Source organism: Archocentrus centrarchus, chromosome 22 (genome assembly GCF_007364275.1).
Source record: "Archocentrus centrarchus isolate MPI-CPG fArcCen1 chromosome 22, fArcCen1, whole genome shotgun sequence".
Classification (NCBI taxonomy): domain Eukaryota; kingdom Metazoa; phylum Chordata; class Actinopteri; order Cichliformes; family Cichlidae; genus Archocentrus; species Archocentrus centrarchus.
Genome location: NC_044367.1, coordinates 4,577,147 through 4,590,491, shown reverse-complemented (window position 1 = coordinate 4,590,491; position 13,345 = coordinate 4,577,147). Strand labels below are relative to the sequence as shown.

At 41.9% G+C, this 13,345-nt stretch overlaps 1 protein-coding gene across 1 annotated transcript in view; it reads left to right on the top strand.

Moving 5' to 3' along the window:
* Positions 1-13,345, top strand: part of syne2b (spectrin repeat containing, nuclear envelope 2b) — a 169,869-nt gene that overhangs the window by 34,935 nt on the left and 121,589 nt on the right. The window contains exons 11-26 of the mRNA XM_030719074.1: positions 411-511; positions 2,841-2,954; positions 3,296-3,433; positions 4,488-4,652; positions 4,814-4,926; positions 5,183-5,351; positions 6,210-6,306; positions 6,439-6,632; positions 6,869-7,033; positions 7,745-7,885; positions 7,993-8,094; positions 8,234-8,410; positions 8,501-8,659; positions 8,774-10,375; positions 11,522-12,094; positions 12,431-12,565. Coding sequence (XP_030574934.1) covers positions 411-511; positions 2,841-2,954; positions 3,296-3,433; positions 4,488-4,652; positions 4,814-4,926; positions 5,183-5,351; positions 6,210-6,306; positions 6,439-6,632; positions 6,869-7,033; positions 7,745-7,885; positions 7,993-8,094; positions 8,234-8,410; positions 8,501-8,659; positions 8,774-10,375; positions 11,522-12,094; positions 12,431-12,565 — 4,145 coding nt within the window. The remainder of the gene's footprint in view (positions 1-410; positions 512-2,840; positions 2,955-3,295; positions 3,434-4,487; positions 4,653-4,813; positions 4,927-5,182; positions 5,352-6,209; positions 6,307-6,438; positions 6,633-6,868; positions 7,034-7,744; positions 7,886-7,992; positions 8,095-8,233; positions 8,411-8,500; positions 8,660-8,773; positions 10,376-11,521; positions 12,095-12,430; positions 12,566-13,345) is intronic.

Genomic DNA, 13,345 nt, shown 5'->3' with positions numbered 1-13,345 from the left:
TATGCCTTTTGGCCTGCTACAAACACTCTTTTCAGTATCAGATTTAGTCAATATTTTTCTCACATAGTTATTTACCAGCAAAGAATGTCGTGCTATTTGAATGTTTGTGACTGCATGTAGAGTGTGGCCATACCCAGCTTGCCTGGAGCCAAGTGGGATGACGATCTGATGGTCTGCTGACTCACTTGCTGCTTGTTTGCTTCAGCCTTACATAAAACCCTCATTTGTTTCATCTGCTCTGGCTGTTACTTTATTAGCAGACTTTCATGTTTTAAAGACAGAGGAGTTACACCTCCATTTCTCAGATTCCAGTATTAAACTCCACCTGCTTCAGGAACAACCTCAGATGTTAGGGTGAGAGTAGTGTTGCTATTTGGAGCTGATCATGGAGGACTCTGATGTTGATGCAGATGTGGACGTTCGAGACCCTGATGAGAAGTCCATCATGACTTATGTGGCTCAGTTCCTGCAGTACTCCAGGGACCTTCCAGTGGGAGAAGAAGAAATGCAGGTCTGTATAAGTTTATTAAGTTTGACACAGGGCATCATGTTACACTGCAGGAACATTTGCAGAAAACCTATCAGTATAGCCCCTAGATCTGTCTACCAGCTCAGGTGGAGTTTAGTATTCTGCTTCACTGAGCTTTTCCTACTTCTGTGACCAGAATCAGCTTGCCATAGTATTGCAAGTGCAAACGGAATATAGGGATTTGGTCATGTCAGGGATCCGGGATCATTTTTGAATTGCATTTAATTGCTTTGCTGCTGTCCAAAGCAAGCCCAAACTACACTTATCTCTATAATTAATGTACATAATGCAGATATGTAGAAATATATATGCACTGTTTATTTTAATGAAACATGGGCATTTTTAACATGAATGTCTAGATGTGTTTGATATCTAAGATCTAAACCTAAATCAATATTTTGTGCTTTTTTAACTGCTCCTCTGCTCATTTTGAGCTGCTGCCGGAGGTTTTTATTTATTTGTGGACCTAATTACAAAAAACGGAATCTGGTCATCAGCAGCTTGTTCCACAGACACGTGTAAACCAGAGGCATATGTGTTTTCCACTCAAACAATTAATGTGTTGTTCTTAATTCCACACTATCGTCTGATGGAGTCTGCTACAGAATGTAACTGCTATGTAACTGTTCACATGTTTCATTCCCTGCATTTCTTTATTGCATATCAGCCAGAACGCATGCATTATGCAGACGTAACTGTGATAAATAAAGACCTTAAGGAAGTTACACTGAAATTAAATATATCTCATAAAGCATATTTATGCATTCACTTCAGCTCAACTGTATGCAAAATGTATTTAATGTGTTTTAAAAGCCCTTTCCTCTCTTCTCCTACTCTCCTCTCCTTACTTCTTCCCATTTTCCTCCTTAGACTCAATATGTGACTCCTCCTAAAAGTCCTTCTCCCATCAACCTGCCTATCCACTACACTCCTGCTATTTCTGCTTCACCTCTTCGCCAGGTACACCAAATCATCCCAAACTACCTTCTTTTTTAATTCTCTCCTTTCATCTATCTGTTTACCTTCCAGATCCACAGCAGTGGATTTAAATGAAATGAAATTAATGATACAGTTATATTTACACGCAAAATTAAAATAACAGAGCAATATGTTTCCCATGCCTTCAGCAGTGTCACACCCCTATCACTGCATTAACTGATTTCTTTCTCAGATCATACTGTGTCTGATCTGCAGTTGCCAAAACAAACCAAACCAAACTGTTGCTGTCTGCAGATAACTTTGTATTTTATTGCTAATGTTTGTACCTGTTAAAGACAACTCTCCATGGAGAGTTGCTTATTCTGACAGTGTTTAACTTGCATCTGTTAAAAACTAAGCTGCTTGAAGCCAAACTTGTCTTCAAATCACATGGTGGTTAAAAGCAGGACTGATCATGCAACTGAACTAGTCTGCCCTGTTCTCTGGGAAGGGATCCAAAGCCACAGCAAAGGTATTTTCCGCTGCCTCCCATGAGATGAATAAAGCGCTCACAGGGTGGTGCATCAGCACTGTTGGAGAACTCACAATTGATCAGATAGAGTCAAAACACCCATTATCTTTGGTTTCTTACAAGATATCACCGCGATCATGCATAGCTGCTGTAGACATTTGGCTTCTTAATCCACTATGTTGCTTCTTTATCCACCAGAGTGTTTTTTTATTTATTTATTTTATTTTGCTTTGGCCGTGGAAGATTAGTTGTAGATGATAAGTTTTGCAAAAAATGAATTTTATTTGAATTTGACAAAGAAACCTGAAAATGCATTTAAAAACAGTGAACTTTGCTCTGTATAACATACAAGTATATCACTGAAAGATACAATTTAATAGAACTACACTAAACTATGTTCCCTGGACAGTGCATACCACAGGATCTGCAGGACAGCACAATGGATGCTTTTACAGCAGAACAGGAGAAAAATAAAGGTGGCTGTTCTCTTCGCAGTGATATGGTGCTATGTTCTTATCAACCAAGTAGCCAAAACAAACTTATGTATGGAGATGGAGCTTAGAATGGACTTACTTTAAGTACAAGAAATGTTGGCACCACAGCTGTCATTCAGTTTTCTGTAAAGTATCTGGTGTTTGGTGTCTTGAAGCTTCTTACTTATGAGTTCATTATCAGTTGTTGAGAATAGATTGAGAGTCATATACATACATTTTATCGATACATAAAACATCTGAACCCTAGAATGTATTTTCTGCACAATGGTTTGGTACCTATTCTAGCTTACAATTAAAACTGAGTTCATCCTGGAATTGTTTTATCATCTTCAGGCAATAATTTTGATTGTGTCTTCTGTGTATCCAGGCGACACCTGACCGTAAGGCACAGGAAATGACATGCTGGCTGGTTCAGGCCTATGACGAGCTGCTGGAGGGATGGGACTCCACAGAAGGAGAAAGCTACTCAGAAAGATATCATGTAAGTTTTTAGCAAGAGTCCATCAGGATACATCAGGCTGAAAACACTCTGTTACTGTATGTGTTGCATTTTTAGCTATCAGTGCATATATTTAGTAACATTTAGCCCCTGTTATTATTTTACTGGGTCAGTGATGTAATTACAAGTACATTAAACATGGTCTGTTTCACACAAATGGTGCAATTCAAAACTGATTTTGGTTAATAAAATATTTTTCCTTCCAGCAACCTCCTCCTGTTTTGTGCAATAATGTCACGTAGTTGTAATTTTTCTCTCCTTTTGTTGTTGTTTGAGTTAACCTCATTAAAGTCTCACTGAAAAGAGTATTTTCCTTCCCTCAGGTATTTCAGACCTTTCTGGTATCCTTTAATGAGCAGCGACGGCCCATCATGCCTTTGTTGACGGCAACAAGAAGAACCTCAAAACTGAGCGAGGAGCAGCGGGCTCTCAGAGAGGCGTGGGATGCCCTCACTGAAAAGGTTTTGCTCACCTCTCGTCTCGTCTGTAAAAGTGTTAAGCTTGTGAAAATCTTGATACATACATCGAGAAATGTAATACAGTTTTGTGCAAATAAATAAATCAAATGTGCTTTTATTTGGTAAGTTTTGGTATTGTCAAAACCACTCAAACGGATTGGACTCAAACGCAGGACTCCGCACTAAAAGTTTAACAAGCTTATTTATAAGCACACAAGGGTAGCAATAGTTCAGGATCTGTTATTGAAGTCCCAGGTTCCAGACAAACAGGCAAATCCACAATTCCTTCCTCCTCAGAATCTCACAAACACAACCTCCAGCTCTTTGGTCTCCAGGCAATGTGTACAGTAGACAAGGTAAGTGACTTTCACGAGCAAAAGCAGAGAAAAGCAGGAAGCAGGGGGCCCGGCTTTACTAACTGCTGTCGGCTCAACAATACAGTAACAGCTGAAGGCAAACCCCCACCTTATGTAGCGGCAGCAGACAAGATGATCAGGAACAGGTGAGCTCATTACTTCCAGGTGTGTGGAGCAAAAAGGCGGGAACCCAAAATGAGTCCTGCCCCTGAAACACAAGGGCGAGGTCAGTTCACACATAAACACAAACAGACAGAGAGGAGAGATAGAGCAAAAGGGAAGCGAGAGAGATAAGAAGTGGTGAGTCAGCGCAGGAGGACTGAGGGACCATGACAGGTATTTATGCTCATCGTCCATGAGCTTCACCTGGGAAATATAATGTAATTGCATTATGCCTTTAAGTGTTCCTAATATATTGCCAGCTAATTTATGTTAATTAGGTGATTATAAGAAAATGTTTTGCTAAAGTAAAAAATTTGACAAGGACTATTGTTTTAAAGATCACTACTGTAACTAAAAAAAAGGTGTCATGGCTTCATGCCTCCTACAGTATGAACTGTAACTGCATTAACATTCATGTGTCATATACTTCTGCAAATGCTTGTGTATTTGTGCATATTTGTTTCTATGTGCACTGCGATTTTAAGACATTCAGTTTACTTGTAGTGAAATGACTTCTTTCTCTCTGTGTTTTCATTTAGCTCCGTGAGTACAAAGTCGAGTTAGATATGAGTCTACCAGCTCCCTTGGACACAGTAGCCCGTTGGCTTTTGAGAACAGAGGAGGCTTTGGGCGAGGAAGATGGCGACCCCCAGGACCACGGCCGTGCTGCTGATGAAGCCAGGGAGAAGCACGAGCTGCTCAAAGTAATCATTCACAGCATTCAAACTTTAAAGTAAACTGAGAAACAGTGATGTTGACTTAGCAAAAAACTGGTTTCTCAGGCTCTTTGTAGATGCTGAAATATACGTCTTTGCAAGCATGTAAATATACATCCGCATGTTCTCCTTGCGTGTTGCTGTTTTAGGCTTGCCTGGAGGAGATGCCACAGCACGTGAAGACCTTCCAGTCCTTCCAGAACATAGATGAGTACGGAAACATGATGGTTCCTACTGACAAGATGGATGAGCTAAAGAGGAGGTGAGGGCACTTCCTCAGGTGGCCTGTGTAATATATGCATGTGCTAACTGGACGTACTATTGATGAGTATGGGAATTATTTACTTAATTTAAGCTAAAAGTTGTAGAAGCACTTGTGATGTCATGGCCTGGGATGGAATATAATCAAGACTGCTTAATCAGAGAAAAACACCTAATACAGTTAGGGTTTACTTTTTGAGGTTGATGCAATTTAATTTCTCAATTTCCATTTAACCTTCTGTGGACATCTACATTAGATTCACCGGTGTGAGAGTGACTGCTAAGTACCATGGGATCAAACTAGAATACAGAGAGCATCGCCACACTGTTTTGGATCTGTTGGGGCAGATCAGGACCAAGTTGCGCGTCTGGAAAAGACCTTATATCTCCTCAGAGGCTGTGAGGGTGTTACTGCAAGAATGGCATGTGAGTAATCCTTGTTTAATCTTTGTATTTTCAATAATTGGGAGTGGATTGAAGGAGGGTGTGTTTCTTTTTCTTTTCTTGTGTATGCGCAGTGTTAATGATTGTTGGGGGGGAAATTTGATCATTTGAATTTTGGTACAAGACCCTAGACAGTGAATCCAAATGATTTTGTTGGCAGTAACAATAGGATGCAGATAAGATAAAATTATGCATGTAATATGGTAATAGACAGCACAGATTATATTTGAGATGGGCATGCTGTATCTTCCGTGTCTGGAAAGGGAAGCCAGAGGAGGTGCCTTAAACATGCATTCTCACTAAAGGCCTGCAGGGGGCACGTCCTGTGTTTGCAAACTGTATAGAGGTTTATGGGAAAATGGCTCTTGACTCCCCTGCTCTATGACCTCAGTAAATACTTCAGTTATGTTCCAATTGGTAGTTTCAAGTCATGTTGAGTAGTACATGTTTTCATAAATTGTGATTCCCCATACATTTGTGCAGTGCCCATTGCTTTCTCAGGCAGGCTGGATTTCAAAATACCACAATGGCATCAGTGAAACATTGCAATTTTACTAACCAGTGCATGATGTCACTTTGGCTATGTCCATTTTTATATACAGTCTATTATATAAAGATGTCCTGAACTGGCTGCTGTAAGTGTTTTTCTTCCGGGTCCTCTCTCTGGGCTAACTTGTAACCAGCTGCACATTGGCCCTTCTAGTGGCTCAACTTATACATGTTTAATAGTAATGATTAATAGTAATGTTTTTAAGTAAAGTTTTTCCACTCACATTTTCACTTGGTTATCCAAAAAGGTTGTTTCTACTGTGCAATGAGCATTTTTTCCTTTAAACACAGGAACTCGTGAACACACAAGAGCTGCCTTCTTTGTTGGAAACAGCTATCCGCAAGCTGAAGCAGATTTCTGAGAAATATTCGAGCAAATCTGCCCTTGGTAAGTACTCTGATAATGTGTGGCAGATATTTTGTATTTGTTCATTTATATCTATACTTTTGAGCATTTGAGTAAAAAAAAAAAACATTTTTACACTATGTATTAATTTTAATTTTGTTCTTTGCTCCTTAGCTTCAGATTACCAGCATGTCAGTGCGCAGGTGAAGCAGCTGGAGGAGGACTCTGCTGTTGTTTTAGAGGACGTGACCTCAGCAAAAGGCACAATGGGACGGGTTCTGTCTGCCTGGGACTTGTACAGTGACTGCCTTAGTTCCCTGCAGGCTTGGCTTGAACAGTGCTCTGCAACACACAGCCGCAGATCTGAGGTATGATTAACTCATTAAATTAAAGGAAATTATTTAATTCTATGGTAATAAATGGGAGAGTAATGCTTTATAAACAACTAGGGGATCAGTTTTTTTATCACTTGTAATAGCAAGTCAAGTATAAAGTCTGCAGTAATAGTAATTTGAAAAAAATGGCTATATTATCCGTATAGGTTATTTACCTTATTATTTGCCATTTCATTTGCAAAAATTTCTGCATTCATGATTTTGTTAAGCTGACATCCGAGTCCATGGCTGAGTGGGGCTCTCGGCAGGCCCACCTGAATGAGGTGGGAAACTTCCTGATTGAGTCAACGGACCCTCAGACCAGCAGGAGCCTGGCAGAGGAGCTTCGAAAAGTCAACATGCAGTGGGCTGAGTTTGTCAAGAAAAACACTTTTGTAAGTTAACGATCAAGGAAAACCGGGTTTGTGAGAAACCTGCACTGTTTGCCATGCAAACATGTCAGAAGCTAAAATGTCTCTTTCATGAAACGGAAACATTTTTGAATGATAGAAGAGTGAATTACACAAGCTAATGTCGTGTCAGGGAATTAATCAGAATAACATGAAACTGCTATAAATTAAATGTTAGATAAAGTAACCACCATATTGCACTCTGAAATCAACTTTCTGGCTATTTTTATGTGGATTGAATAGCTTGTGCTGTGTTGGCCTAGTTTCTTCTGTTGATTTAGCAGTAGGTGACTAATGACAGCTGGGATTTTGGTAGTTTTATGTCTCAGGCGTTTGGAATTTAAACACGATTGTCCTATTGATATAATTATTCTTAGGGAGTGACTTGACAGTACTCCACCTTTACCTATTGTGTGTAAGTAATTGTAAATATAGTCTTTGAGAACAGTGCACCGTCATTCAGATATCTTGAGTTGCACGTTGAACAAGTGTTATGAATGTCTAAATTAATGTCAGTAAAAAAGGGGTGGAGACTTCAAGCTGTTGTGTTGTGTCCACCGTGGTGTTAGCGTACACTAAACAAGTGTCTTATGAAATTCTGGTACTAATTACAAACAATTGAAAGTGAATGTTTGTGTCATTGAATTATTAATAAATGATCTCTGTTATTTAACATGTTTGTTTGTGTTTTTCCAGGAAAGCGTTACTGAGCCCAGTGAAGCTATCCAAGTAAACCCCCAGGACATTAAGGCTTTTATCAGAGAAGGCACTCTGATTCTCAAAGAGCCTCTGGATGTGATGGCAGGTCCTTTACGCACCTACAGAAAAAGATTACAGGTAGGACCAAAGGCATCATTAGCATAATTTTTTCACATGTAATGGTTATTTATATTAAATGACCAGATTACATTTGTTGAACTGATTGTTCGATTTCTGCCCTTCAGTTCATAATGAGGAAGATAAAAGAAGTGGATCTGGATGCTCTGGCTCCCTCCCCAGAATGCCCCACAGATCAATTACAGAAACTGAAGCTTGCAGTACCAGAAGTATAAATGATTTCTCTTTTTTTCAAAGCTCTCTAACAATTATGGTCATGAAGATTAAAATTATTATCATCTGTTCTTCCTTTTTTTTGTCAAATTAAGTTTATCTGTCCATTACTATTTGTTCTTTAATTGTCACCAGGTCATGCAGACATTATCTGAGGCAGAACAGGTTTGTGTAGAGCTGCAACACAGCGTGTCTGGTCTGGACAGTCGATTGGCCGAGCTTTTGCTTTGGGAGACTGAAGCCCGGGAGCTCTACCACCTGTTGAGGGCCACAGATCGGCAACAAAAACAGGCTCAGGCCTCACAAGCCAAGGTGGGATGAATTAGTGTATAGCAATGTTGTCCTTTAAATCCTTTTGTTTATTTCACATTAAGGTTTTTTTTTTCACCCTTCATTTTTCAGTCCATTATTTCCCGTGGTCTACAGCTAGAAGGTCAGGTGGTCACAGAAGAGCAAGACCTGCAAGTGATAGTGTCCACAAATCAGAAGAGCTCTCCCATCCAGTACCTCCATGCCTCTGCTATGCAGGACCGAGTGCGAGCTGCTGTTGCTCAGTCACAGGCTAGTTGTTTTTTTGCAAATTAACTGGAGAAGAAACTTAGTTAGGCATGTTCTCTAGTAAAATAATATTATTACAAAGTACTTTTTTTCTAAGGTGTGTGATGTCACTTTTAGGAAGCGGTTGGTATGCTAAGCAGCCTGGGTGCCAGAAGAGACAGAAGCAGAAGCCCTCCAGAAGGACCTCCTTCAAAAGTCTTTATTCAAGATAAAGCAATGCCTCAACATTTGACACAGTCAGACACCAAGCATCAGAAAACCTTTGTGCCAAAGATAGTGGTACAGGAATACAGAGAAGAAAAAGTGACGTCTCCTCCAATGCCGTATACGTATGCAGACGCTGTGAAGCAGATCAGAAAGTCACCACCAGTAGGCCAGCCGCAAGCTTGGGCAGTAGCCACTGCACAAAAGACAAAGGAGACACCAGATCAATGGTCACAGCAAGAGCTTGTCCAGGAAGGACTTAGCAGACAGATGGAAACAGAATTTCCGCAGCAAGAGTTGGTGCGAATGCCACCACAGCCATGTCAGCCCAAACAGGAGCAACAAGAGGTAGAACAGTATCAAGTTCAACAGCACGTGCTAACTGATATACAGGTTGAAACACAAGTTAAACAAACACCAGAACCCAGTGAGCAGACTCCACTTCAGAAACCAACTGTAAAGAAAAAGGTTCTGAGTTCCCAGGAGCTTCAAATCAGAAAAGCTCAAGCCATGAAGAACCGCCCATGGCTTCAGACATCAACCTTGTCAGAACAGAAAACTCCAGCTCAAGAGCAGGATTCCACTCAAGATCCAGTTCAGACTAGACAGACACAGTCAGTAGGATCAGTTCAGGTCATTTCACAAAATGCAGCAACTACCAGGCTACAGTCTGAGGCACATGCAGAAATTACTAGGCAGCCACAAGAACAGCAAAAAGCAGAACAGAAGCAAATACAGCAACCCCAGAATCTAGAGTATCAGCAGATAGAACATCTGCAACCTCAACAACAACAGAAAGAACAGCATCAGCAAAAGGAACACCAAAAACAACCACAACTAAATGTAAGACAATCACAACAAGACTTAGACACCATGAATAAATCACAGACTGTAACCATGAGTCAGCCTCAAGCACAAAAAAAGGCCCAAACTCAGTCACAACCCAATATTATGGTTCAGTCCCACACTACTACAGATACACAGCAACCACTTGTTCCTCAGCCACATGAACCTGTGAAGGCACAGTCATCAACCAAGCCACAGACCCAACAGCTACAACCACAGTCTCAGGCTCTGGCTAAAAAAGCTGGACCTCAGCCACCTATGCAGCCACAAGTACTAGGCCATGAACAATCTGTAGCTCAGGTGTCAACATGGGTGCAAATCAGACCCCCTTCCGCTATTCAGGCTCCACTGCAAGGCTCCATCCAGGCTCCTGTGCCATCTCACATTCAGCTTCGTAGTCATCCACAGTCATGGGCCCCCGTCCGGCCCCCTTCCCCTAAGCCACCAGCCCAGCCCCAGCCTGCAACCCATGTTCAGTCAACAAATATGGGTCTCACCCATGCTCAAGCAGTGGATTATCCTGAAATCCATCCTCAGCCCAATGTCCAGCATCAAACACACCCTGCACCCAAGACCCAACTTCAAGTCCATGCTGATTCACTGGGACAGTCCCAGACATATTTCCAGCCAATGGCCTATCCACAAGCTCATGCCCAGCCAATGACACAGGTTCCAACCAATTTTCAGTCAATGGCCGGGCCAAATCAGACCCAACCAGTGACACAACATCCAACTCAAGCTCAGCCTGTACTCCACCTTCAGGCTCATTCTTTGACTGATTCTGTGACTCAATATCCAACACATGCTCAGCCACCAGTCCAGCAGCAAGGCCATATTTCACAGGGCCAACTTCAAGCTTTTACTAAAGTCAGAGCCTCAGCCCCTACATCTGTCCAGCATCCACAAGCTACAGAACAACCTCAGCCATACTCACAGAATTATGCTCAGGCTCAGTCCCCATCTCAGCAGGGGATAGATAAAGAAAAAGCACAAAATCAAGTATTTCCCCAGCAGAGTCACCCTATTCCACAGTCATACCCTCAGCAAATGGGTCAAGATCCACGTTCTCAGGTTTATTCTACAGTTCAGACTCTACCACAGTGGTCCCAGCAAGGGCCCCAGATGGCTGACCATAGGTATTCTCATGTGGGGCCATCATATACTCAACCTCAAATGCATCCTCAAACTCAAACCCCACCCTGGGCTCAAACAAAGCCACAAATGGGGCCCCAGAGTTCCATGCAACAGCATCCCCAGATGAGAGCTTGTAACTTACTTCAGGCACAACAAGGCCAAGTTCAACAACAGACTTGGGTGCAATCACCAGTACAACTGCCATCTCAGTCTTATCAGCAGCCTCACCCTCAGCAATATGTGCAGGTTCAGCATCAACCCCAAATTCTGCATCACCCACAACCTCAGAGTCAGACACAGATGCCTCTCCAGTCTCATCCACCACATCAAATCCATCCTCAGCTTCCTTCTCAGCCCCAGCAACAGACTCTGCAGGTCCAGGCCAAAAAACACATCCAGGCACAGCCATTAGTTCAAGAAAAGCCCCTTGCTAAGGCTCAGCAGCCTCAGTCTAATATTCAGTTCCAGCAATCTATTCCACAGCCCAAACATCAGCCTCAGCTCAAGCTACAACCAATGGTTCAGTCACAAACTCAATTAAAAGGTAGCTCACATCCACAGTCCAAGCCTCTGGCCCAGCAGGAGGTTGAACTGTCACCTCAACTGAAGGTGCAGTCACAAATTGAACACATACCTGGATCACTGCCACAACCCACACCTCAACCCCAATTGCCACTGCAGACAATGGCTCAGTCACAAGCTAAAACCAATGTCGAATCACCACCCCAAACCAAGGTGTATGCCCAAACTCCATCACAACCTACAGCTCAGTCACCAGCTCAACCCAAAGTTCTGCCACCAGTCCAATCCAAAGTGCAATCAGTGTTGCAACCCAAATCTCAGGCACAATTAACCCCGCAGTCCCATCCTCAGGCTCAGGTGTCGTCACTGCCCAAGGCCCAAACAATGCCACAGTCCAAGACTCAGTCCCCAATGCAGACAAGACCTCAGACTCAACCGCCTACTCCACCAAAGACTCAAACCCAGCAGAAATCTCAACAGCCCCAGACCATTCTTCTCTCTCAAGTCAGTTTGTTGCCTCAAAGCCAGCCTGAGTCACCCGAACTTAACATCAAACCTCCCACTCTTGCTCAAGCACCTCCCCAGGCCTACACAGAGGCCTACACCGAGGCTCAGGCTTTGGCTAGGAATGGCTTTGAGGAGGCCAAACACTGTCTGCAGGCGCACATCCTTGAAGCTATTAACGTCTTCAAAGGCAGGCGTGTATCAGCCGAGCAAGCTTCAGTAAAGGAGGTGAATATAACCACTGGTAACGACTCAAACATTTTTCATATTCAGTGAATAACCTTAAATGATAAGTTCTAAAATGCCATTTTTGTGAATTTAGATGTTTAACTACCCTACATTGAAAGCTGATATAAAACTACCCACATTACACACTATAGTATAATCAACTTGAAAGAGAGATGTTTGTTTTAAATAGACAGTGGTTGCCTTAAAAAAAATCTAGTGAAATAAATTTAAAAGTTATGCTGTAATAGCTTTTAAAGATGAGCTATTTCAGTTGTGCAGAGGAGCCAATATGTAACTATTTTGCCAAGACTGTATCTATTTTGTCTTTCTCCTCAGGAAACTCTGAGGACACTGGACCCAGAGTTGCTGGAGGGGTTCTTGAGAGCAGCTAAAGGCATGGAGGCCTTTTGTACCCCCTCGCAGCTCAGGGACATGGAGTTCTTCACCCAGTCTGTCAGGACACAGTGGGAGGTAGGGGTTTTAATCTCTATGACCGTGTCTCAGTTAATCGCATGTGCATGTCTAAATCATAAACATACTAAAACTGAAAATTATTTACTGCTGTTGTCACCTGATTTTAAAGATTTGAATGTCAGCAAATTGACACAGATTCATGTTATTAACATTTTATTCAATACCATCTTCTATCATGCCATGTTTTTTTTTTTTTTTTTTAATTCATTGTATATATATATTATCTCCCAGGCTGTCAGAGCTGAGGTCTCAGGCTTTTTGCAGCAATTACAGTTTGAAGTAACAAGGAAAGACTTTAATGCAGCAGCCCTGCGGTGTGAGATGCACTTAAGCAACAGCTTAGAAAACCAAGCCCAGGTAGCTAAATACCAAAGCTAAACTCTTGGCAGGTGTGCTTTAAACGATGGGTACGGGGCCAGTTTTCTCTGGTCTGCTTGTCTAACTTTGTCTTTTTCCATCTTCTTTATATGCCTTCAAGGAAGCTGTCAGTGGGAAGGGTAACTGTGATACTTCATGCGAGCTGCTTTATAAGAGAGTGCTGTTTTTGCTAGTTTTACTCTGGTGTGTCTACAGCTTCATACACTCTTTGTATTATCTTGAAACACAGCAACATCATTATCACAGCCATCAAAAAAATGATTAGATGGAAATATTAGCGGATGAAAATGAAATCACATTTTCTCTCCAAGCTTAAAACAGCACTCTTTTATTGTGTTGTGCAGCACATCTGTTGGCTGCTGCCATCTGGGGTCTTGCTCAAGTGTTGCAGTGTGTCTG